Genomic DNA, 23,441 nt, shown 5'->3' on the forward strand with positions numbered 1-23,441 from the left:
CCCCAACGGGACGCCTGCCCCCGAACACTCCGACATCGGCCGGCCCAGGCCGTCATCAGCAGCCTTGCCCCGGCCCAGCCGCCATCTTGGACACTGCACCACGAGGCCGTGTGGCCTCAGCTCGACCCCAACCCTGGGCCTGGCCAGCCCCCGACATCGAGGCACCAACATCCACCCAGGAGGTGAAGAGACCACTTGGCAGGTCAATGGAAGAAAGGAGTGTCGATGGCTCTCCCCCGCCAGGTGCCGATCGCCCCCAGCCTCCCCGGGCGCTGGCTCCACCCCCCTGCTGGGTGTCTGGACTCCCTCATCTCGGACCTCCCGACCTCCAAGTGCGAGGGTCCGGACATCAAAGGAGGCCAGACCTATAACTGGGGCAGCTCCAGAGCAGGAAGGCAGTTGTATCCTGGAGTCGAGAGACACCTTGAAGAACTCATCCTTGACGGACTGCTGGCGCTGCCGCAGCCCTGCCTTGTGAATCATCGTTCCTGCCTGCTGGCGCTTCCGCGGCCCTCTGCAACCTACATCCTCGTCGGGACCTGCTGCCGCGGCCCATCCTTGTGAACCCTCGTTCCAGCCTGCTGGCGTTGCCGCGGCCCTCTGCAACCTACACCATCGTCGGGACCTGCTGGCGCTGCCGCGGCCCATCCTTGTGAACCATTGTTCCGGCCTGCTGGCGCTGCCGCGGCCCTCTGCAACCTACACCTTCGTCGGGACCTGCTGGCGCTGCCGCGGCCCATCCTTGTGAACCATCGTTCCTGCCTGCTGGAGCTGCCGCGGCCCTTCTCAAGTGAGACTTATCATCCTAGCCAGCTGGCGCTGCCGCGGCCCGACCACCCAGAACTCAGAGCTCGAGGATTGTGAGCTACCCATCTTGCCACCCCGTACCAGACCGGTACCAAGACTGTCCCGCTACCCTTTCCCCTTCAGAGACTAGAATTAAGAGGACCCTCGAGTCCTGATCTCACTGTATCGCTGATAACCTTGCTTCAAGAATCGTATATAAAAGTGTTGATCTCATCCTTGTGTGGTGTCCATCTGCGGGGGGGGAAGTCACTCGTCTGTACGATCGCAGGAGACGGCCCTCACCGGATGCCTCTCCCCCTGTCTTCGGCCGACCCTCCAGGTCCCCGTCTAACAATCTGAAATCTGTACTCTTGTCAGTTTAAAAAAATATATAAAGTATTTATGATGAACTTTAGCTCTACAAAGAACACCATGTTACCTAGTTGAGCAGAGTGACAGTGTCCTTTATGTGAAGCTTCTAGTTGGCAAGATATTGCCCACGGTGTATTCTCCTTGTCCTATTCCAGTTACACCTTCCATAAAAAAAGTTTTGATATTTTATGAACTGCAAGTTTTCTAATGCCATTCACAGCCTGAGGAAATTGAAATGAATTGGATGAATCCCTCTACAGTTGTGATAAAATTAAAAGTTTCATTGCACCAGATACAGCATGTTAAATTTGTATAATAAATGCAAACAATTTGGTTGTGATCAGCTCATTCCTCTATTAGAGATGCTCTGGCTAACAGACAAATATGTCTTTGATACTTTACATTCCACCTTTGCCAGGGCAATCAAGACGCACAATATACTGATATTCAATAACTTACAATAAGATGGAAGGTGCTTTTGTAGTGTGCAGTCAGTTTTTTTTGTTTCCCTAAAGCAGCGGTTCTTAACATGTTGACATCTGTGGACCCCTACCGAATCATTACTGTAATCAGACCACCCCCCACAGTCATTACTGAAAGCCGGGGATCACTGGCCTAAGCAATTTCTATGATTTGAATCTCACAAAAATCTACAAAAACAAGTGTACACAAAACAAATGCTCAAATATGGAAATATTTTGTTTATTTAACGATCAAATATAAAAAAGGTTTTTAAAGTTTTATTTTTCGTTATTTATTTAGGTATACTTTATTAAGTTTAATGTATTCATTTTATTTATATTTGTAAAGCTGCCACCGGCCCTCTGATTAGGCCTTGTGGACCGCCAAGGGTCCTCTGATTACAGGTTAAGAATCTCGCCGGAAGGCATTCATGAACTGCAGCATCTCCAAACCCACTGCAGTAGTGTAAGTAGACAGATATAGACAAGCAGCAAGGCCATAAGACAGGTGGATGGGATGAGTATTCTGGGCTGCTTCCATTGCACAGATGGGTGGCAAATGAAAGGTCAATATCAGCATCCACTTACAAAATGAACTATCAATCATTAAATTAGCTTAGATCCTGTATGGTGTGCTGAATGGTCTAGCGATAACACCATGAGGTCTTTTAGTTGGCAACGATTTTCTTGCCATGGCTAATTAGAAGTACCGAGGCTGGTTTCACTGATGTCTCTGGAATTCGCTTTGATCACCATTACTATGCTTGTGGATGACCATGTGCCTGGTCTGCTTCCTACTTGCTCCTCTATTGCATCACCTTATTGTGAATGCTGGACATGCTTAAAAGTTGCTTTGAGTGAAGCCTTCCCTTTTTTGAAGTAAAAATAACTATTCACTGACAACCAAGGTTCCTTTCCCTGCCCACTGACAACCAAGGCTCCCTTTCCCTGAACATATTCCTGATTTGCACAACATACTTACTGTAACCACTGCCTCTTGGCCTTTTGTTTGCTTATGCAGTGAAACAAAGTTTATCTTCTCTACAATGGACATAATTGTTTTTTTTTTTAAATCCCTTTTTTTATATCTTTATGTTTAGAATAGCGGGAACTGGACATGAGTAATGTAGGAAGGTGGATACCTGACTATGGTTACCCCCAACTTTTTGCCTGGTGTTTTGCTGGTTTTCCGACTTAGTTGACCTGGGGCCCTGCTATTCAGGGCCCCAGGCCTACTGCTCTCTCTGTAAAATGGATTCCATGTACCTTAGGTACATATCTAATTGGTACTGGGCCACCTTATCAGACCCTGTAACTCAGGGCATAGGTGTACCCGGGGCCTACCAGGGGCTGCAGCATGTATTATGCCACCCCTGGCTCGCCATCTTAATCTGACACAACTGGCTGCACGACAGCTGGGGCAAGGTGGTGTAATCACCCTTTGCTTTAGATATAGTATACCTATATCTAACCCTAAAATGGACACATAGATTCCTATCAGTCACTCCTATGGCAGGCCTTGACAATCCTGAAGGCAGAGTGCTTGGAATCATGTGAGATGGTGCTCTGGCATGAGCTGAGCCCGTTTGCAGCTTGCGGAACAAAGTCCTAATAGCTGTTCCATGATAACGCATACCATATACTCTTAAGTGCATTATAATCCTCGCGGTTATATGCTATCTCTGGTATCGCTTTATCAAAACATGTCGAGTAAGGTGTCATACGAATTGGAATACTAACCTCTCGCCAATTCTGGCGACGGGGTCAGCATTCCACCCTTCTAGAGGGACACGACATGTATGTAACTGTGAACCCCGGTTAAAGTTAACTCGAGCCTCAGCATCACAAAATGGATGCTGCCACCACAGACACAAGTCTGACCCCCTGCAGCTGGGAGTCCTTCCAGCGAGAGGAGCTTGGACAAAGGGTTTCCTGTCAGTGGCGGTGCTAGCACCATCCCAGACAGGGTTTTGTGTATCCTGGGTAGGCAGGGCTTTGGAGGAAGGTGACTGCAAGTGGCACCCTGGTGCTCACTATGCATCTGCCGGCTAGAACCAGTTCCAGGGGCACACCAGCCCCTGAGCTGGGGAAAGTCCGGCATGGGAGAGAGGTGTAATCACCCCCCTTCCTGGTCCCACCCATGGGCAGGACCTAGTCGCGTGCCAGCCCCTTTTCCTAATATAAAGATAGGAGCGGGCCCCCTTCCAAATTAGATAATCTTTGAATCCTGAAACTACTTTCTACGAAAGGAACTCAAGACTTCTTCTCAAGATTTCTCCCTTGTGACTAAGAAGTAGTCACCCTGCACCCGCAGGCACCATCCAAGAACACTGCGGTTTGCTGCACGTCCTTCCTCCGGAATCCGACTGACCAGCACGACGAGAACCGGCTTCCCTGGCACCTCTGAGCTCTACCCACATCGTCCGCTCAGCTGAGATCCGTGGGTGCGATGAGACCTCGAGGGACCGGCCATCTTCAAGACTGCACCACGCTTGCCCAGCACGACCGCCGAGGGATCCTCGAGTGGGTGCTTTGGGGTCCGAGAAGCCCCAACCCTGAGCAGCTCCAGCACCGAAGTTCAGCCCTCCAGCATCCACCAGATCTGCGTGGGGCCCTTCTGCTCTTTGCTGCTCACCGCGTTGTCTGGCTACTAGCCCGCTGGCTTATGGCCTTCCCGACGATGAACGACGACATCAACACTGCTGGTCTGGTTGCTCCAGACTGGCCCTTGCTCCCCTCCAAAAGAGGAGCACCCCGGACCCTCCTGGTCCACTCCAGACGCCATTTTGAGTCCACCGTGTGGGCTTGCATTTGCCAAGACTTGTTGCCCCAATCCTGGGTCCAGCAACGTCGACAGCAGCAACCATCGTGGGACAGCTCGCACCTCCATCCTGGTCACCGACAACGCCTCCTGGTCCGTGAGACTGCAGAGCCCAGCGTCGCCCACTCACCTGGTCGAGGTGACTCCATCCGGTGCCATCCTGGTGCCCATCTAATCACTGGCTAGTGATTCAGAACTTGGTCCCCTCTGCTTACAGGTGTCTTCCATCTTCGATCCAGGCTTGGATCCACCCGAACTTCATCACTGGTCGCCTACAGCAACTTCTTCTTTCAGGCTCCATAGACTGCAACGAGGATTCCCGACGTCTTTCCAGACCTATGCATCCGCAGCCCCTGGGCTAGGTAACTTCGGCATTTCGGTGCCCCAGCATAGCCTCACTATCCAAGGGTCCAGATCCTTTTTAGTTTCAGCTCTACCTAGTCTGATTCGTCCGATATCACTAACTTTGTCATTTCTAGCATCCATAGACTTTGTCCCGCATCCCGCGTGAGAGTGCACACTCTGCACCCGAGTCCCCTAGGCCTCCTGCTAGTAATCTGAAGGTTGAGTAGTCCAGTCCTAGCGATTCCAAACCCTATGAGATTAGTACTTACCTGCTAGTAATTTCGCATTCCACTTTTAGAGTATATGGTTTTTCGTGCCCCTCGGGCATTTGTGTAAATTGTGCAACTTATAGTATTTTCGTAAGAGTTTTGTTGTGTGCTTAGTACCCTGTCCTCATAAAGAGTACAGGAGTGTTGTGATCTAAATAAATACACTGTTTATTTTCATAACACTTGTGTGGTGTCCTTTCACTTGGTGTTCAAGGGGTATATGTGATGGTATGACAGCTGGCTTAACACGCCCTCTAGAGTTTAGCCCGAAGACTGCTCGTATCCATGCTACTAGGATCGCTGGTCTATAAGGTTGACTTACAACCAATCATCAATAAGGGTTGTTTGGACTGATATAAAGTGCTCACTAGAATAGTGAGCAGTATATATCAGGCCAACTTCTCACAAGTAACAATCTACTCCTCCAATTGCAGCTTTGTGCGGTTTCTTTTGGTCCCTTCATTCCCACATACCTTCATCACCACAGCCCACACCCAATTAATTTAGCATCCTCATGGGCAGCTTCGGATAAGAATTCAAGTAGTCTGAGATATGTAATGTATTTAGAGGCGGTGGGTCAGTTGTGATCACAAGTGACACTTGTATCTATCCTTGCATTGTTTAACTTCATCTAATTTTCCAGTACTAATCACTAAGCTGAAGGTGGCTGTACACATTAGTGAAGCCCAAGTACAGATCTTACCATAAGAGGTCAGTAACAACCATTCCAGTCAGCGTAAATGTATACAGTCTTCCTCTGCACTAATTTGTCTGCATGGGACCGATGTTCCACACATCTTTTATTCCTGTCAACACTTACAATAGCGAAGGTAGGTGGTATAACAATCTAATCAATCTCAAATGCTTTAAAGTCAATGTTTTTGAACTTGTCTTTGCTCTGATTAGTAAAAAGTTCCTAAAATTGATGTAACTTTACTCTTTAGGTTTTAGAGTGTGGGGAAGAGAAAATTCTAACACTGACTGAAATGGAGCGCCTCAAAGCCTTAGCTGCCCAGTTTGTTAAGCTTCTTCGATCGCAAAAAGACAACTGCCTTATGATGTCAGATTTATTGACCGACTATGGTAAAACGTTTGGCTACACATTACACGTCCACGACTATGATGTTAGTTCAGTCCCAGCACTAATGCAGAAACTGTGCCATGTAGTGAAGGTAAACTTTTGAAGCTAGAATGTCAATTGAGTATGTTTTGTGAACTATAATGCAATTGTGCCATTTAAAATGAGAACTGCGGGAAATGTTTGACAGCTGTCTTTCTTAATTTGATGCAAGCATTAGTACCTATTTCTGATATAGACTTCAAGCAGCAGATTGCTCACCATAGAATATTAACAGGCATTAGACTGGATCTAGAAAATCTTGAGCAGTACCTTGGCGTGGTGGTGTTCGGTTTGGTGTCATTTGCGTCAGAAGTAACGTCAAAGTACCTGTATGGGCATCCTCCAGCATGCTGAAATTACTTTCTTTCTGCCCCAATCCTCTGGATCCGGATAGCTACCTTAGTCATTTTTTGACCAAGATTTTTAACTTTGTTGATATTTTTGAGCTTTTCTCCCAGTGTGCTAGGACATAATGTCCCCTGCCAAACCTTCAGGTTTTAACTTTTGGAAGGATTGCCACAGGCCTATGTCTGTGTGCGATTTGCACTTGGTTTGTCTCTGGTACCTGGGATCAGGACAAGATGCCAAGGCCTGTATTGTTTGCAGGTCAATACATTTAAAGGTCGTTGGCAAACGGTTGTTAAAACTTCTGGCGGTAAGGCAAAGATAGGCTCCATGTTTTTGTTCATGTGAACTATCTCGACCTGTTCCCATGGACGATCCTCTTCCCGCTCTAAGACCTCAGCAAAGTTGCGCAAGTCTAAAAAGCACAAGAAGCAATCGTCCTATGTGCTTTTTCGCTTCACACTCTCAACATTGTGCACTTCCAGGTTCTGCTCCCGCACGCCCTGTGGGGCCGACTTCCGGGCTCGCTCTGCGCTCCCCCAAGTTTCCTGGTGCCAGTGATGCCTGCCCAGATTAAAGATATTTATACCATGCACTCCATCATCTTTACTCTACAGATACGCTCTGAGTGTGCCTTTAGACCCCACCGAGCCAAAAGGTGCCCTTCTCTGTAATCATTGGCTTGCTCACCCTCCACGCCAGCCAGATCTGCCCCCAGCCCAAAGCTGCCACGGGTGCCTCCATTCACCCTGGCTGTATCCCTTCTGGTGCCATCTCTGTGGAAAAGTTTCAGGATCCAGTCTGACACCTGGAGGTATTCAAAAGGTGAGGAATCTGTAGTTGAAGTCTCTACCAGAAAAGGCGTTACTGAAGGTAGGTAACTTGTTCTGTACCATCCTCTGCTCCATCCTACTAAAAAATAAGCATTTGCTGTGCCAATAGGTTTGAAGCTTGTATGGCTTGTCATTCGATGTTGTTTGCACCAAACAAATCTCAAGCCTTCTGGCTTAGCCAGTTCTTGTTTGGACCAGACCTGTCCCAGCACGTCGGGCTGAACTCTTCCCATTGTAGCAGGGTCACGCTGATTTGCATATGGTTGTGTCCAAACTGGTGGAACGGTGGTCGCTGCTCTTGGGGGTCTGAAACAATGCACATCCTTGAACGAGGTGCCAAGCCTCCTCCCCAGGATGGGCTGGGTCCACTAAGGGAAAGCTTCAAAGGCTTGGCACCTTTGTGAGCATCCCATGGCCTTTTGCTGCTTCCAGCAACTGGCCCCCACTGGTTTTGACCCCGACTTTCAGTGGGAGAATCAGAAGGAAAATGTCTTTGTTCATAATATATGATCAGTTCATTACATTTGGTACCATACTGCTAGTATCAGGTCCTTCTACCTTACAACAGAAGTGTTCTTTCAACAAAATATACTTTGATACAAAATGCAACATCAATGTGAAAACATAATATTTTGTGTACTGCATCAAAAAAAATACTTTCTGTTCATTGTCATGCCCTGAACAGAACAGAAATGTTAATGCAGAAATAAGCAAATTTAGGTTCATATTGTGATTAATCTAGAATTAATTTTGGTTCTGAGTAAGCAGTGCACACCACATTAAAGTCTGTGTACTTGTTATATTTCGCTAGTTTAAGTAACGTGTGTCGACAGCACACGCAGCAGCGTAGCACCACTTGATTATCTTGAAAAGATTTATTTTGAGGAGGATTAGCAACAGAAAGCAGGAGTGCACCTCTCAACAATAAAACTCACCTTTGCCGACCCCACCCCTCATGTGGGGGAGGCGAGGTGAAGCTCAACTCAGTCCATGCCATCTTGCAGATGGGGGGACCCAGTCAAACAGAGTGAGTCATATGCCCCCCCCTCCCACTGGAGGTGGCATAAAAGGGGATGTACCCACCCCAAGGAAGAGACCCATTGGTTCCAACCTTTACGTACCTGTAAAGCCCCTAAATCTAGTATTTAGGGGCAACCCTGAACCTTGCCTCGTCAGACAAGAACTAACCAGAAGGATCAAGGAACATGTGCTGAAACTGAGGAGGACGCCCACTGACTTGGCCCCAGCCCTACCTGCCTGTCCGCACCTCAAACCTGCTCCAGCAAAATCCTGGTGTGTCCTGCTGCTAGCAACCTCAAGTACCCAGAGGACCTGCACTGCCTTCCAAGTCAATGACTTTGTTTCCCGTGAGCACCGGATTTGCTCACCAACAGACTCTGGCCCCAGCCAAAACTGAGTCTGCAACCGACGCCCAGGGCCCGAGTACGAATGGCCCTGTATCACAAGGAGGTCTCCACGGCAATCCTGACCTGAGAACAGGTTATCTCTGACCTGCCTCGATGCTCCAAACAACGCCTTTAGTCTTTCTGGAGGACCCACACGACTGGAGCTGGTAAGAAAACCTGATGCCTATAGACACCCCTGTGTCCGACGTCCCAACCATCGGTCTCCCAGCATCCCCAGGCATCCTACCTTACCTCTACAACCAGTGGTCACCTCCAGAACATCTTCGTCCCCAAGCCTGCAGTCTTGCTTGCAACTGGAGAATCCCCATTGAAATCAACTGGGCACCCAACGCCAAAACAGCACCCTGCACCTAGCCGCCGCTGCGGGTGTGCTTTGGGTGCTAACTCTGATCCCCCTCTGCCCAGAGCCTAAAACCAGGAGCTTTGCTCCCACAACCTCGTGGCCAGCTCGTGAGCAGCCATCAACTTGGGGCCCCCTATCCCCCATTGAGCCTCAGCACTCTGTGCCTGGCCGCCGTAGTGCAGCTGAGGGTGTAACACAAGTGCATCCTTGACCCTGGGGGAAGCCTCATTCTAACCCCAGAATACCCACTCCCACAACCAAGTACTTAACTGTTAACCGATAACCACATTTTCTCTATAGGAATACGTTGATTGTTGTTCCTTGTGGAGTTGGTTTTGTATGAGAACTTGAAAAACTGCAAATGTACAAAACTGTATTATTTACTTTTTGTCTAGGAGATGTCAGTGTGATATCTAGGCATAAAATACTGGCTAGCAAAAGTAACTTAAAAAGTAATCGAAGAAAAAAAGTGCACAGTAACCTGAAAAGTAATTTTGAACTGTTACCGTACCTGTAATTCAACCAACTGCATTTAAACCTGCATTCAGGTATAAATCACTGCTTATGATTTTGCAAAGTGTGCTGTTTTTGTATTTGGTGCCCTGTTTTCAATGGGAGTTGCCGGTTTTGGATTTTGGCTGCAGGCAGGTAAGTTGGAGGGCTCAGGGACGTAGTAGCAAATCAGGTTCTCTTCTCCAGGGCACAGGGAGCCTGGATGCAGGGGTCTTTTGAGGTCTGATGTCACCTTACCGGCCCACTCGTTAGAGGGGGTCACCGTGAAGAGGCTGCAATTGACGGGGACTCCTGGAGGGGTCAACCCACAGAGGACTCGGACTCTGGAGCTATGGGGGACCTCGCTTGGACTGGTGGGCCACCCGGATTCGAGCTGTAGGCGTCTGGTGCAATGGTGGTTCCACGCATCTGGTTTCCTTGTCCTCAGTAGGCTCAGACTCAGTCTTGGAAGTTTCTTTTGAACAGAGCTGCTGTTCACAGGAGATCTGGTCTTTGTTGAAGGCAATTAGTCCTCCCAGGGTTCTGGAGGACACTGGCTGCAGGACAAGGTGAATTTTGGCACAGGATCTCTGGAGACTGCAGACGGGCTGGGGCCAAATCAGTTCTTCTCTGCAGTCTCCTCTGCTGGGCGCGGTCTTTCCTCCTTCGTAGGCGAGGGAATCTGTCTACTTGGTTCAGGTCTGACCCCTAAATACTGTATTTTAAGGGTGTTTTAGGGGTCTTGAGTCAGTAGCCAATGGGCTACTGACCTTAGGGTGACTACACCCTTGGTGTGTTCACCCCACGTGGAGGAGTGGGCACAGTCCCTAATCCTGCTTGGAGAATGGTTGCCATTTGCAAGATGATGGACACTGAAGAATGGGCTTTACCTCGCCTTCCACACCTTCAAACTGGGCTCTGTGCATCATTTAGCCTTGCGGTTGTTCTCACAGGATTAGGGTGAAAAAAACATGACTGCTGGGCCACTCTGGAAGTGGGTCTCTGTGGTGCTGATGTCCCTCAATGGCTGCAGGGTCTTGGTGCATTGCGAATCCAGATTTGACTCTCACTGTCTGTTAGAGTTTCAAGGGGTCCGGTTCCCCAGGTATTGGTCCTGTGAGGTTTCCGGTTGGCCCTGGTTACCCCTCATATGGTGGGGGGACAGATCTGACCTTCAGGAGCACAGGGCCGTCTTCCTGGGCAGCTGCTGCATTGGTCTGGCTGGGGAGCTGCAACTAGGTAGACCAGATTTTGCATTTCGGTACCTGCAGACTGCAGGGGAGTAGCTCCTCTTCTCCATGGGCAATTTGCAAAGGGATGGCTGTCTTCCGGGGTTCTTGGATGCTTGTCAGCTGCAGGAAGAGTCGCTTATCCCGATTTGTTGAGACTGGTGCAGGCAGGGTATTTAGTGTTGAAAGTCTACGGTCAGTCATCAGTACTCACTTTTCTTGCAACTATTATTATTCCGTTCTTCTTTATCCATCAAATCTAAGGTGCTACTGTCAGGAGTGTCACCTGAATACTCAAGTAGGGGTGTTACAGGGAGTGACAGTTAGTAGCCAATTGGCTACTTACCTTTAGGGTGTCTACACCCTTTATATGACAATTTCCTGTGAGAGGTAAACATAACCCTGACCCAAAGAGCCTAATTCCGCTAAAACTAACATTGTCGAATTCTAAAAGTCTTGTCCACTTCAGGTAGCCCACCTTTAGGGGTGGTACTAGTCTGAGAAGGGGACACACTTCCTGACTAGCTAATTTTCACTCCTGACCTGATGCCAAATGGGCCCGGGCAGGAGGTGGCATTTCACCTGTCTGGGGAAGTCTTGGGTCGCATATTAATGGTAAAAGAGCCCTTTTGAAGCCTCCTGCCTTGATGTGCTGGTCACTTAGCCATCCTTCTTGGAGGAGGTGACCGCACTTCCAGCTAGAGCAGGCATGGTTTCTGTCCTCAGAACGCAGGTTCACCTGCAAGGCTCAGAAACCTTTGTTGTGGCAGGCTGGTCTACACCAGTCAGCCAGCACACTATTATTTGATGGGTTTCAGGGGGCACCTGCAAGGTGCCCTCTGTGTGCATGTATTAATACATCAATCTCTGGAATCAGTGCAGTTTATTAATATGAGGTGTTTGATACCAAACCTTGCTAGTTTAGTGAAGCCGTCATGTAACTGGTTAACTTGTAAAACACTAGTGTCAAGCGCATGCTCTTAAATGGCTTCCCTGTTCATATCACAGGGGCCTATCCGCTCATGCAGATATGTCCACATATGTAGTATAGTGCACCCTGCCTTAGGACTGTAAGGCCTGCTTTAGGGGTGGCATGCAGTGTCTATAGGCATGGCACAGAGGGGGTGTGCTATGTTGTGTCTTCACGTTTCTCTCCACCGTGGCACACAGTCTGCAATGGCAGTTTGCATGTTGGTGCTGAGAGGTGCCTTAGGGTGGCACAATACATGCTGCGGCCATTAGGGATCTTCTTTAGCGTCCTTGCCCTAGGTACCAGAGATACCTATTTACGAGGAACTTACCAGGGGTGCTAAAGATATTGGCAATTGGGGAAACTATTGTACAATTTTAGGGTAAGAGATGTGGCACTAGAGACCTAGATTGCAGGAACCCAGGGCACTTTTGTCAAAATTTCATCAGATACCAGACAATAGTGGAGGTGAGAAATTCAAAAAGAGCACTTTCTTACAATGTTTATTAACTAGAAGACTGGGGCATCACTGACCCAGCGTTTACTCTCAGAAGCTTCTGAGCCTAGGCTTGTCTGAAGAGGGTTTCAGCCCAGTGCTTTAGGCGCCGACCACTCTGGGCTCTTAATGTGTTTACTGAAAACAAATCTGTCAGATGTTTGGGTAAAATCTTAAGCAATAATCCATTTACTGCAGTGTGGATCTGGGTTTATACAAGAGTCTGGGGAAAAAATGTATCATATAAAGTTTACATTCTAGTTCATGGACACAGTTTCTAACTGCTTTTTAATTAGTTTTAGTTCTAAAGGCTTCCTTAGAGCAGTGTTTTCAACCACATGTACTTTACTGCAACTAATTGGATTACATTAGTTAAATCAAACAAATACCTTTCTAAAACTATATATTTGTTATTGAAATCAGTGTACCCAATTAAAAGTAACTAAGGAATATCTCACAAGCCTGGAGGTACTCTACTGTTGTGGTCTATTGAGACCACCCATGATGGAGAGTTATAATTACTCCAGTATCGGAACTTTCATAGATTCACATGCTTGAAGCTATGGAACATTCTAATACTAGAAAACTACAGTTACAGGTAAGTAATTTATTTTCTTGTTATTTAACGTTTTTTCTTGCCCCATGTTTCCTTTTTGACAATTTGATCAATGTCACACTAAAGATGCTTGAACACCGTTGCACTCCTTCCTTCCACAAGGATCCTATTCTTTATTATTGGGCCTACAATTTGTTGAGATAAAACATGGGTTGTTTTTGATGTTTTTCCAAAAACACGTCTGGTGCTCGATTTTGCCACCATCTATCTGCATTTGTAAAGTTTTGAAATGTTTCAGATGTGCCCATCAGTGTTTTTTGTCTGGAAAATGGACAGTGAACTAGAATTATTCGTGAAACAATGTTGCGACATAATCTTTCAGTTTCTTGTCTTCGAGAGTTCTATTGCTGTCATCTTTCTTCAGCATGCATTTAAATAAATGCAATTTAAAGAACAAATACTTTCTTGCCTAACTTGTTTTTTTTTTTTCAGGTGGTTGAAGCAGAGTCTGGGAAGCAAATACAACTTATAAATAGAAAGTCTCTCCGCTCTCTAACTGCACAGCTTCTGGTGCTGATGATGTCTTGGGATGAAGCCACCTGTCTTACCGTTGATCAGCTTAAACGACATTATGAAGTTGTCCATAGCATTCCTCTTAATCCATGTGAATATGGATTCTTGTCACTGACTGAGCTACTGAAGAGTCTGCCCTATTTAGTTGAGGTTTGTAAAAATGATTGTATTTTGCACAGTGTTCCAGTCAATGTATAAGTAAAGAAATAACCATTTTGACAGTTCATATTGACTACTGCTTTAGTGGTATGCTCAGAATAAGTGTGCTGCAGATGGCTCTTGATCACTGAGAACTGGGTTAAAACCAGGAAGGTAAAATTGCACCATTTCTGACCCACTGTTTTCCGAGCGCTTTTAATTTTGTTCATCCTTCTCCAGCCAGGACGAGCAAGATACCCGATATTCTGAAGCTCGGACGCTTTAGATTTATACATTCTTTTGGGAATACTCTCCTGTGCATTTATGAGAACTTAACAGGGCTGTCCGTGTTATTGTATGAACCGGCGACATATACTTCACTGATTACATGTATAACTTTATGGCACTGGAGGACCCTCCTGTGTGGGGTACAATTATAGAAAGGTGCCATTAGAAATATACCATAGACCAGCATCACTACCATAGTGAGCACAGTCACACAGTACTCCAATTCGGACCACATTACTTGGATTGAGGACTGATTCCTCAGGATCTGAATCTTATAGCCATGATGACCGCATTCCCGACGGCTCCGCCCGATCTGGAATCCAAGAGGTATGAGCAATACGGTAAAAAGGTATTCTCCTCCCTGAGTCTGGGACTGCAGTCTGCCAACACAGCATGCCTCTTGGGCCGCTACACCCACTCTCTGTGGGACACGGTTGCGGACGTGCTGCCACAACGTCCGGTGGAGGTCTAGACTAAACTCGCCCAAGCCCTTGCGGAGGGTCGAGATTCGGCACGTTATTCTATCCGGTGTGGGCTGGATACCACGGACTCACTGGGCAAAGCGATGGCAACGACTGTGGTGATTCGTCGCCACGCCTTGTTGAGGTCCGCCAACTTCTCGGCTGAGTCCAGAACACCCTTATGGACATGCCGTTTGATGGCCGTCGCCTCTTGGTCGACAAGGCAGACCGTGCGCTTGAGCGCTGTAAGGACTCCAGGGCCACGGCCAAGTCCGTGGGCCTCTCGGCCCCCGCGCCAGCAAATGGGTGCCTTTCGCTCCTTTCGTGGCCAAGGAAGGGGCGCCCCCACACGTGCTGCCAGCCACGCACCATAGACTACCATCCAGCGCGGTGGCGGCTGTGGAAACAGCCGTGGGACAACGGCGAGGCCAGTCCACACCTGCCCGTGCAGCATCCGCCTCAAAACCCTCCTAGTCCGTGCTTTCAGGCCCATGTGGCGCCAGTGGCGGGCAGGGTTCGCCATCACCACTTCCACTGGCGCACTGTCACTTCGGACAGGTGGGTGCTGCAAATCGTCCGAAGGGGCTACTCCCTCCCCTTCGAGGCGACGCCTCCAGCCATGTCACCGCAATACCACCCTCTTTCCTGCCAAGGTAGTCCCAGCCATCCACATCGGGCAGTCCATCACCTTGCTCACCTTCTTTCCGCCTCCGCATCCCTCAAAAGAGGAAGAGCGGCTCCACCGTCTGGACCCAAAACGTGCGCTTTCATTCTATCTGGATCGCACACGCCAGTTAATGGGTGGATGACCAACTCTTTGTTGGTTACGTGGGCGCTAAGAAGGGGCGGGCGGTGCACAAGCGGACCATCTCTCGGTGGGTCGTCTTGTGCATCAAGGTATGCTTCTCCTTGGCTAAAAAGGAGCCTCCTGTTGGGCTGAGGGCCCATTCCACTCGGGCCACAGCGGCTACTACTGCCCTGGCCCGAGAAGTCCCCTTGCAGGACATCTGCCAGGCAGCTACGTGGGCCTCGCTGCACACATTCGCAAGACACTACTGCCTGGACAGCCAAGTCCGGTGGGATGTATTCTTTGGCCTTTCCGTCCTCCAGGACTTTCTGGTGTGATTATTGGTTCGCAGACCCACCACCGTGGTTGGTATTGCTGGGGTATCTATTCTAAGGTAAGGAATCTAATACTAACCTGTTTCTTTCAGATGAACAAGTTACTTCCCTTCGGTAACAGTATATCTGTAAGAAACAGTAGTTAGTATTAGATTCCTTACCGACCCACCCATCCTCCCTGTTCTACGAACCGATATCCAGGGTTAAGGTCATCCCCTTTCAGGGCCCTAGTTTCAATGGCACCAGTGTTGGTTTTTAACATAGCTCTGCGTTTCTGGCGCGGAAAAGCTGTGTATAAGAACTGACGTCAGCGCACGAGGGGCGGCGTCTAAGTAGTCCGGCGACGTCATCCCGACGCCGACGATGGACGCGGAGCCGCAGACGACGCCTATCGACGTGCAAGGGTACTGCTACGCAAAAGTTTCCGGATCCAGTCTGATGCCTGGGGATATTCTAAGGTAAGGAATCTAATACTAACTACTGTTTCTTACAGATATATCGTTACCGAAGGTAAGTAACTTGTTCTTTAGGCAAATAACATGTTATTCCAATGGGGAATTTCTAGTGGATCCCACAGTGGTGGTAATTGCCAATCTGTTGCTTCCAACAGTTAGTGAAGATTGATAAGAATTCTAAGTAAATAGTTCTTTACTGATGCCTTTGTGATGTGGCCCTTTCATGGCTAAGGGTTTTATCAAGAGGCCGATCGCTCAACCTAAAGACAAAAGAAGCTCTAGCATTTCCTTGCAGCCTTCCCACTTCACAAATCCATCTTCTAAAACGGCAAAATGGTTTTGCAATGTGCACCTCTTCAAAAAAGATTTTCTTTAGTTGATGTATGTCTTCCAGAAACTACCATTATTCAAACAGCTTTAATTTACAGAAAACAAACATCTGAAAAAGACGGTTATAGATTCCTTACCTTAGAATTACCAACAGGCGTCAGACTGGATCTGGAGACTTTTTTGTTAGCAGTACCCCTGTACGTTGATAGGTGGCGTCTGCGTCGTGTTCGCCAGAATGGCGTCGTTGTGCTTATTTAGCCGCTGCCCCTACGTACTGACGTCAGTTTTCTTTTTCCGCACCAGCCTAGCAAAGATCTGGCGAGAGTTACCCCTTTATTAACTTTTTGACTAAGCTTTTTTAGACTTTTGTCGACTTCTTTTTTGAGTCTTAGACTCCTGGTGCGCAAATGCTGTCCCATCGTCGGACCGGCTTCAAGACCTGCAACGCCTGTCACAGACTGATGTCTGTGACTGACCCGCAACTCGTGTGCCTTTTGTGCCTGGACCGTGACCGCAATCTGAAGTCGTGTTTCGACTGCCAGGCTATGATTCCAAAGGCTATGTAGGAATGGTCCAGAAAGTTCTTGGAGGCCCGGCAGTCCGCTCCGTGTCGTTTCCGGTTTCACCTTGAGAGGAAGGTCTCGAGACCAGTCGTGGAGACCCCACACCTAGTCTCATTCCAAGTCCTCACGTAAGTCGAAGCACAAGAAGGCGGCGTAGAAGCACTGGCGTATTCCACATTCTCCCCGTTGGTCTGCTGACGAGACGCAGGACCCGGAGTGTCGTCACTCAAAGGTTCTGTCTTCGGTGCCTAATTCTGGGACGACTCCGCACCTCCCCCTGGTTCCAGGAGCTGATGCGTCCCCTGCCCAGCTTAGTGCATTTTACCAAGACCTCCACTCCATCTTTAGGCAGCCCGACTCGCCCTGCGCGCCTTATGGCCCAGCGGAGCCGGTTGGGGATCTCTACTCCGACTCTTTGGGAGGATCTTCTGTCGCAGTGGAAGGGGAGGGTTCTTCACCCAAACCTGTCCAGCCTCCACCTCGTTGCATGGTGATTGAGCGGCGACAGTTGACAGGTTTTGACTTTCCACTCGAAGTCTGTAATTTCATCTTTGCAGCCAGGCATCCCTCCAATAAAACGGTATACGCCTTTCGATGGAATACGTTTGTGGCATGGTGCACAGCAAAGGCTGTGGATCCCCTTTCTGCCCCTCTTTCAGACATCCTTTTGTATATTATTTCTTTGACCCAGCCAGGCTCTGCACTGGTCACTCTTCAAAGCTATCTTGCGGCCATCTCTGCTTTCCTTCGGCTACCAGATCAGTCATCTTTGTTAAAGTCACCAATTGTATTAGATTCTTTAAGGGCATTACTCAATTCTTTCCTTCATCTCCTCTTGAAATGCTGCATTGGGACTTTAACCTTTTAAGTTATCTTATAGTTGCTCCCTTCGGGCCTCTTCACAGCTGTCTTCTCACTCTGAAGACAGCTTTCCTTGTTGCTATCACCTCTGCTCACAGAGTGAGCAAGCTTTAAGCTCTTTCTTCTAAGCCCCCTTTCTTCTCTGTGCATCCAGACAAAGTGGTGCTTTGAACAAGGCCCTTGTTCCTTCCAAAAGTGGTTACATCTTTTCACATTGGACAAACAATTACTTTGCCCACCTTTTACCCACCTCCACACTCTTCCTAGGAGAAGGAGAGACTCCACCATCTGGACCCTAAACATGTGTTGTACTTCTACCTTGACTGCACAAAAGATTTCCGGGTGGATGATCGACTCTTCGTTGGCTATGTAGGTGCCAAGAAAGGTCCGGCTGTTCAAAAGCGTACCATCTCTTGGGTTCTCGTTTTGTATTAAAATCTGTTACGCTTTGGCGAAAAAGGAACCTCCGATTGGGGCTCGGAGCTCTTCCCACCAGAGCTACGGCTGCCATCACTGTTCTTGCATGTGGAGTTCAACTCCTTGACATCTGTCACAGCCATGTGGGCATCCTTGCACACGTTCACCAGACATTACTGCCTGTACAGCCAAGTCCGAAGGGAAAGCTATTTTGCCATTTCTTTCCTCAAGGGCTTTCCGAGGTGAACTTGGTTCGCAGACCCTTCTCTAGGGTTGGTATTGCTGGGGTATCTATTCTAAGGTAAGGAATCTATAAAGGTCTTTCAGAGGAACAAGTTACTTAACTTTGGTAATATTGTATCTGTAGGGGACATAGGTTAGTTATAGATTCCTTACCGCCCCACCCATCCTCGCCGCTCTGCGAATTGACTTCTAAGTACAGGGACTGCCTTGTAAGGCCCTAGCTCTAGCGTTTCAGTGGTGAGTGTTTTCCATGGCTCTGCACTTCTGGCGTGGAAAGTTGTCAGAACTGACGTCGGGGTGCAGGGGCTAAGTCTAAATAGGCACCATGACGTCATCCTGGCGGTCACGATGCAGACGATGGATGCGGAGTCTACCAACACCACCTCTCGACGGGGTACTGCTAAGAAAACATTCTCCGCATCCAGTCTGACGCCTGGGGGTAATTCGAAGGTAACGAATCTATAACTAACCTATGTCTCTTACAGATACATTGTTACCAAAGTTAAGCAACTTATTCATTATTCCTAGTGACCTTGTCAAGGGTTGTTACCCATTGGCTTTTAGATCTTTAGCACATAACCATGTGTGCAGGTGAATGATAATTAGGGCTCCCGGTTTTCCGTTTAAACGGATTTCTACATATAAATACAGACGGAAAATGATTTTTCCATTGTCTGTATTTATATGTAGAAACGGCAAAATGCTAGTAAATTTGACCGCGCTGCCATGCTTCAGCCCAGAGTTGCCAAACCCCTGTTCCCTTTCTTGCTGCCCCAGCCCTTCTTTTGAATACGTCACTCCAGGGCTCCGCTGCTCGTGTGAGCTCTGTGCCAGCCTGTCGCCATTTTGCAAGTTAAGTGTTTTTCTGTGGCCTAAGGGGGCAGATTAATGACGGCCTCACAGCGACCCAGGACACTACCCCTTGAATGCCGCCCGCATGTCTGTCCACCTGGAGCCTCGAACTCTGGCTCCGGCCCCCCACCCCGTATGAATCGGCCACCAGGGGGGTTGGTATCGTTTTTTTGTTTGTTTAAAACAGCAATTAACGTTCATTGATGTGACGGATTAGGAAAACTGCAGTTCATGGATTGTGCATTGTATTTTGCGAGCTGTGCCTTCAAATAGTCAAGATGATACATTTAATAGTTTTGTTAGTTTGGCCCTTGAAATAACGAACGCTCACTTCACATCCTGCCTGTTTTGTTCACTATTACTACCTGATCATTTAAGTGTATGGCTATTAATGCTTCCTCAGACACCAGGCTTTCAGAGTTCGGGAAATGAATAGGGATGCGGTGCCAAGGAAATACCAGATACAAGGATTAAGAAAAGGCAACTCCATGACCTTTAATTCACCAGAGTGAACTAATGATCCGATGTTTCTGAGGAGAGGGGCTGGTTGATATTTTTAGAGCTTTTGTTCTGTTTGTTAAAAGTCCAGAGGCCTTGTTTGTTGGTATACTGACTGTGCAAAACACCTGTGAACCAACACTTTGTGTGGGATATCGTCTCTCAAAAAAGGGGCTTAAAAGCTCGAAAATACACCAGTAAATAGTAAGCAGCATTGCCACCGGCAGTACTTTTGTCTTTTTTAATATCAGACAATTTGCCCCACGAAGAAAGGAATGCATGGACACCACCAGTCATAGGTGTTCGAAAGGCAAAGGGTAGCCATAGCCAGATGGTTGCAGTGCAAGCTTCAGTAACACAGACAAAACAAATGCAGCAGCGCTTTTAAACTCAAACCCCCCAAAAATGTCCCTCTCGTTTAATCACATGGCAAATTATATTCACTGTTTGAAGCCATGTCTAAAGTGTTATATAAATAAATTAATAGTTGGATGGTCAGTCGATCCATGGTGAAAACACAGTTGACAAACCTTCAGCTCTTGTGTCCGTGCACAAGCAGTTGCACATGTGTTTTTTTGGGACTGAAATATATGTGGAAAAATACTAGTTGTGTCGTCGGTCTTACTTGTGGCAAAAATAAATGTGGATAAATACAGAAAAAATGCCCAAAAAATAAATATGGATAAATACAGACGGAAATGGCAAAAAAATAAATACCATAAAACCGGGAGCCCTAATGATAATTAACTCCAAAACAACAGTAGAGGAAGTGTAGAGGTAATGATAGAATCACCCTCCTTACTGATCTATATTAACAACAGGATTCTATCAATGTGTATAGGTGAATAATTTTAAATCTTAAGTCTAAATGTGAGACAAGACCCTCTCTTGAGATGACAAAACGAGGGCACTATGTGCTTTTAAAATTCCCCTCACACACTAAGATCCCCTTAGCGTGCTGCGACCTACGAGCTACGTGGGAGCACTAGTTGGTGTGACGATAGGCTATGTGTGGTGCAGTGTAAGTGATATCAGCATTCACATATTTAGGTCCCTACAATTCACTGATATCACTTACACTGCACCACACATAGCCTATCGTCACACCAACTAGTGCTCCTACGTAGCTCGTAGGTCGCAGCACGCCCCGCCCCGTAGAGGGACGGGAAGACCCCCATGATGAAGCATGGCACTAAGGGGTTCTTAGTGTGTGAGGGGTATTTTCAAAAGCACATAGTGCCCTCGTTTTTTCATCTCAAGAGAGGGTTTTGTCTCACATTTAGACTTAAGATTTAAAATTATTCACCTATACACATTGATAGAATCCTGTTGTTTATATGAATGATAATTATCTACAAGAAGATTTAACGGGTACACTAGAAGCCTGCAAATGAGGGCTATGTTCAGCTTCCTAGTCCTATCCCTTTTAGCTACTGGGACGTTGTTATTGCCTAAAATACAGTGACAATCTGAACTCAATAAAATATTGCAATTATGTCAGTAATTGTTTGTTGGCTGGCTTGATACCTCCTTATTGTCACTTTGTTTTTCCATACTCTTATGCATTTAAATACAGCTATATTGTATGTGTTTTTTTCTCTGTACACATTAGCATGTTGAAAAAATATTGCTTGTTTTTAGGTGTTTACCAGTGACGATGTAACTGAGGAATGTGTGAGGCTCACCATACTTTATCAGTTTGCCAAGAATGTGCGGTCCCTGCTGCATACCTACCACTACCAACAGATTTTCTTGCATGAGTTTCCAACTGCCTACAGCAAATATATAGGTGAACTGTTGCAGCCCAAATCCTATGGATACAATAACCTGGAGGATATATTGGCAGCAATACCTCAGGTATGTTGAATGAAAACCCAATTGTCCTAACCTAATACTACCAGTGTAGTTAAATTACGTATATCAGCACAGCAGACTTATACTGGGCTTTATAGAGATGCATCTCAATATGTGCCTCCAGGCATCGCTAACGTAATGTGTTCATGCTCAGTCATGCTCAGTGTTTTTTCTTTTAGCTTGCTGGCAAGTTAACTTGTGCATTTGTAGATCCTCTCTGCATAGTTTTATTAATACTGCAACTTTTTTTTTCCTTTACATTTAGGTGGTTTGGATAAAAGGACATGGTCATAAGAGAATTGTGGTGTTAAAGAATGATATGAAAAGTAAGTATACAATTGCTTAAGGTGATATGCTAGTGTTGTGTTACACGTAGGACATGCTGTTAACTAGATAATGTATTGCTGATATTAAATATGCCTTTTACATTTTCAGTTTTTGGGACGTTATTGAAGATGTTTTGTTTTTTTCCTCAGCTCGTGTTAATTCAACTAGTTCATCACCCGCTGATGCCCTTGATGAGTATGGAAGTGACACACTGATGGATAATCAACAGAAGGAAAGGCCATTGTTCATTGCTTCATTGGAAACTGAGCAAATTGAGTGTTCTGCTATTGGTACAGTATAAGCTATCACACAATATTGATTTTGTATTGCCACTAGCATTTTCCCCAAAACATATCTTACATATGGAGTTTGTATCATTTGGTGTATCTATTGGTCAAGATATTTGCTAACAATTTCAAATCTGTAGTTTAGGTGTCTTTACTTGTTGCAGCTTGGAGCTCTAAATTACGCGAGTTGTAGGTCCTATTTTTCCGCCTTGGAAAAAAATTGCTAGCCTTTAAAAATTCGATAGGGAGCCCATTATCACAGAGCGGATTGCCTACAGCCGTATAATTTTCAGTTTAGGCTATTGTCTAGACAGGCTCGTCTAGAATCCCTTTAGCGTCCTCATCTACCACCTAGAGCTTTAGTATCGACATAGCAGCACTTTCCTAATTACTATTTTGTAGGCCCTGCATTATATAAGTAATTATAGAAGGATCCAATCTCTATAGTAATATCTAGATCAGTGACTGTATTCTGTATTCTTTCTGAATAACATCTCCTGCCCTGCTTGTTCTAGTTGTGCAAGCAGTAATCTACCTGCTCTGTCACTTCATAACGCTTGTACCTTAAGCAGACAAGGGGGATTTATGCCCTTTCTGATAATTTAGTATTAAGTTGAGATTTATTTATTGAGCTGGGACAGAAGATGTGATGATGGAGAGGCATTGTATTTGTTCGATAAATCTCCTATGGAATTTTCCAATACTTCCCTTTTTTACTTGCACAGTTTCTTCCTTTGAGAATCTGCCTGTATCCAACTTCACCTATATGTAAACTCTTAGCCAACCTGAGGGTTCTTGTTCACAGTTCCAGATTGAGTTTTACAATGTGAATCTTTTCTAGATTCACATACTGGGCATTAATCCGCCATCTATTGGTTTGGTCAGGAACTCTCCTCTTGTATCTTAGTCCTTCTTCTCTTCTCCCCACCCCTTTTTTTCCTTGGGCTTTAACCGTCCCCACTGTTTAGTGCCTATTTCAACCTCTCCTGACATCAGAAGCCCCTCCCCGGAAGCCTTCATGCGGGGTCACCATCTTCTGATACTGTTTCTCCACCGTTGAGTCTGGAAGCATTGCTGAAGGCTCTCCAATCGCCGAAAGAAGAGGGGTATACTTAAGGTTCGTTGATGACAAAAGCAAAGTTCCGGAGGGATACGTGTAAGAAAGTGCCATCTTTTTGCTTGGTTACGCCCGCTTTTTGCCAAACTGTTAATGTACTTTGACTGAATATGCCCTGGGTTCCTGCCAACCAGGTACCCAGGACCTATGTTATTTCCCTAAAACTACATTAAGACAAAACCCAACTGGC

At 46.8% G+C, this 23,441-nt stretch overlaps 1 protein-coding gene across 1 annotated transcript in view; it reads left to right on the plus strand.

Annotated features, from left to right (window-relative positions):
- MARF1 (meiosis regulator and mRNA stability factor 1) overlaps window positions 1-23,064 on the plus strand; it is a 508,142-nt gene extending 485,078 nt beyond the window's left edge. Inside the window, exons 21-25 of the mRNA XM_086949144.1 lie at window positions 5,999-6,226; window positions 13,358-13,588; window positions 21,308-21,523; window positions 21,786-21,846; window positions 21,997-23,064. Coding sequence (XP_086805270.1) covers window positions 5,999-6,226; window positions 13,358-13,588; window positions 21,308-21,523; window positions 21,786-21,846; window positions 21,997-22,148 — 888 coding nt within the window. The 3' untranslated portion in view covers window positions 22,149-23,064. The remainder of the gene's footprint in view (window positions 1-5,998; window positions 6,227-13,357; window positions 13,589-21,307; window positions 21,524-21,785; window positions 21,847-21,996) is intronic.
- The last annotated feature ends 377 nt before the right edge of the window (window positions 23,065-23,441 follow it).

The sequence above is a fragment of the Lissotriton vulgaris genome, unplaced genomic scaffold, assembly GCF_964263255.1.
Source record: "Lissotriton vulgaris unplaced genomic scaffold, aLisVul1.2 SCAFFOLD_694, whole genome shotgun sequence".
Lineage (NCBI taxonomy): Eukaryota > Metazoa > Chordata > Amphibia > Caudata > Salamandridae > Lissotriton > Lissotriton vulgaris.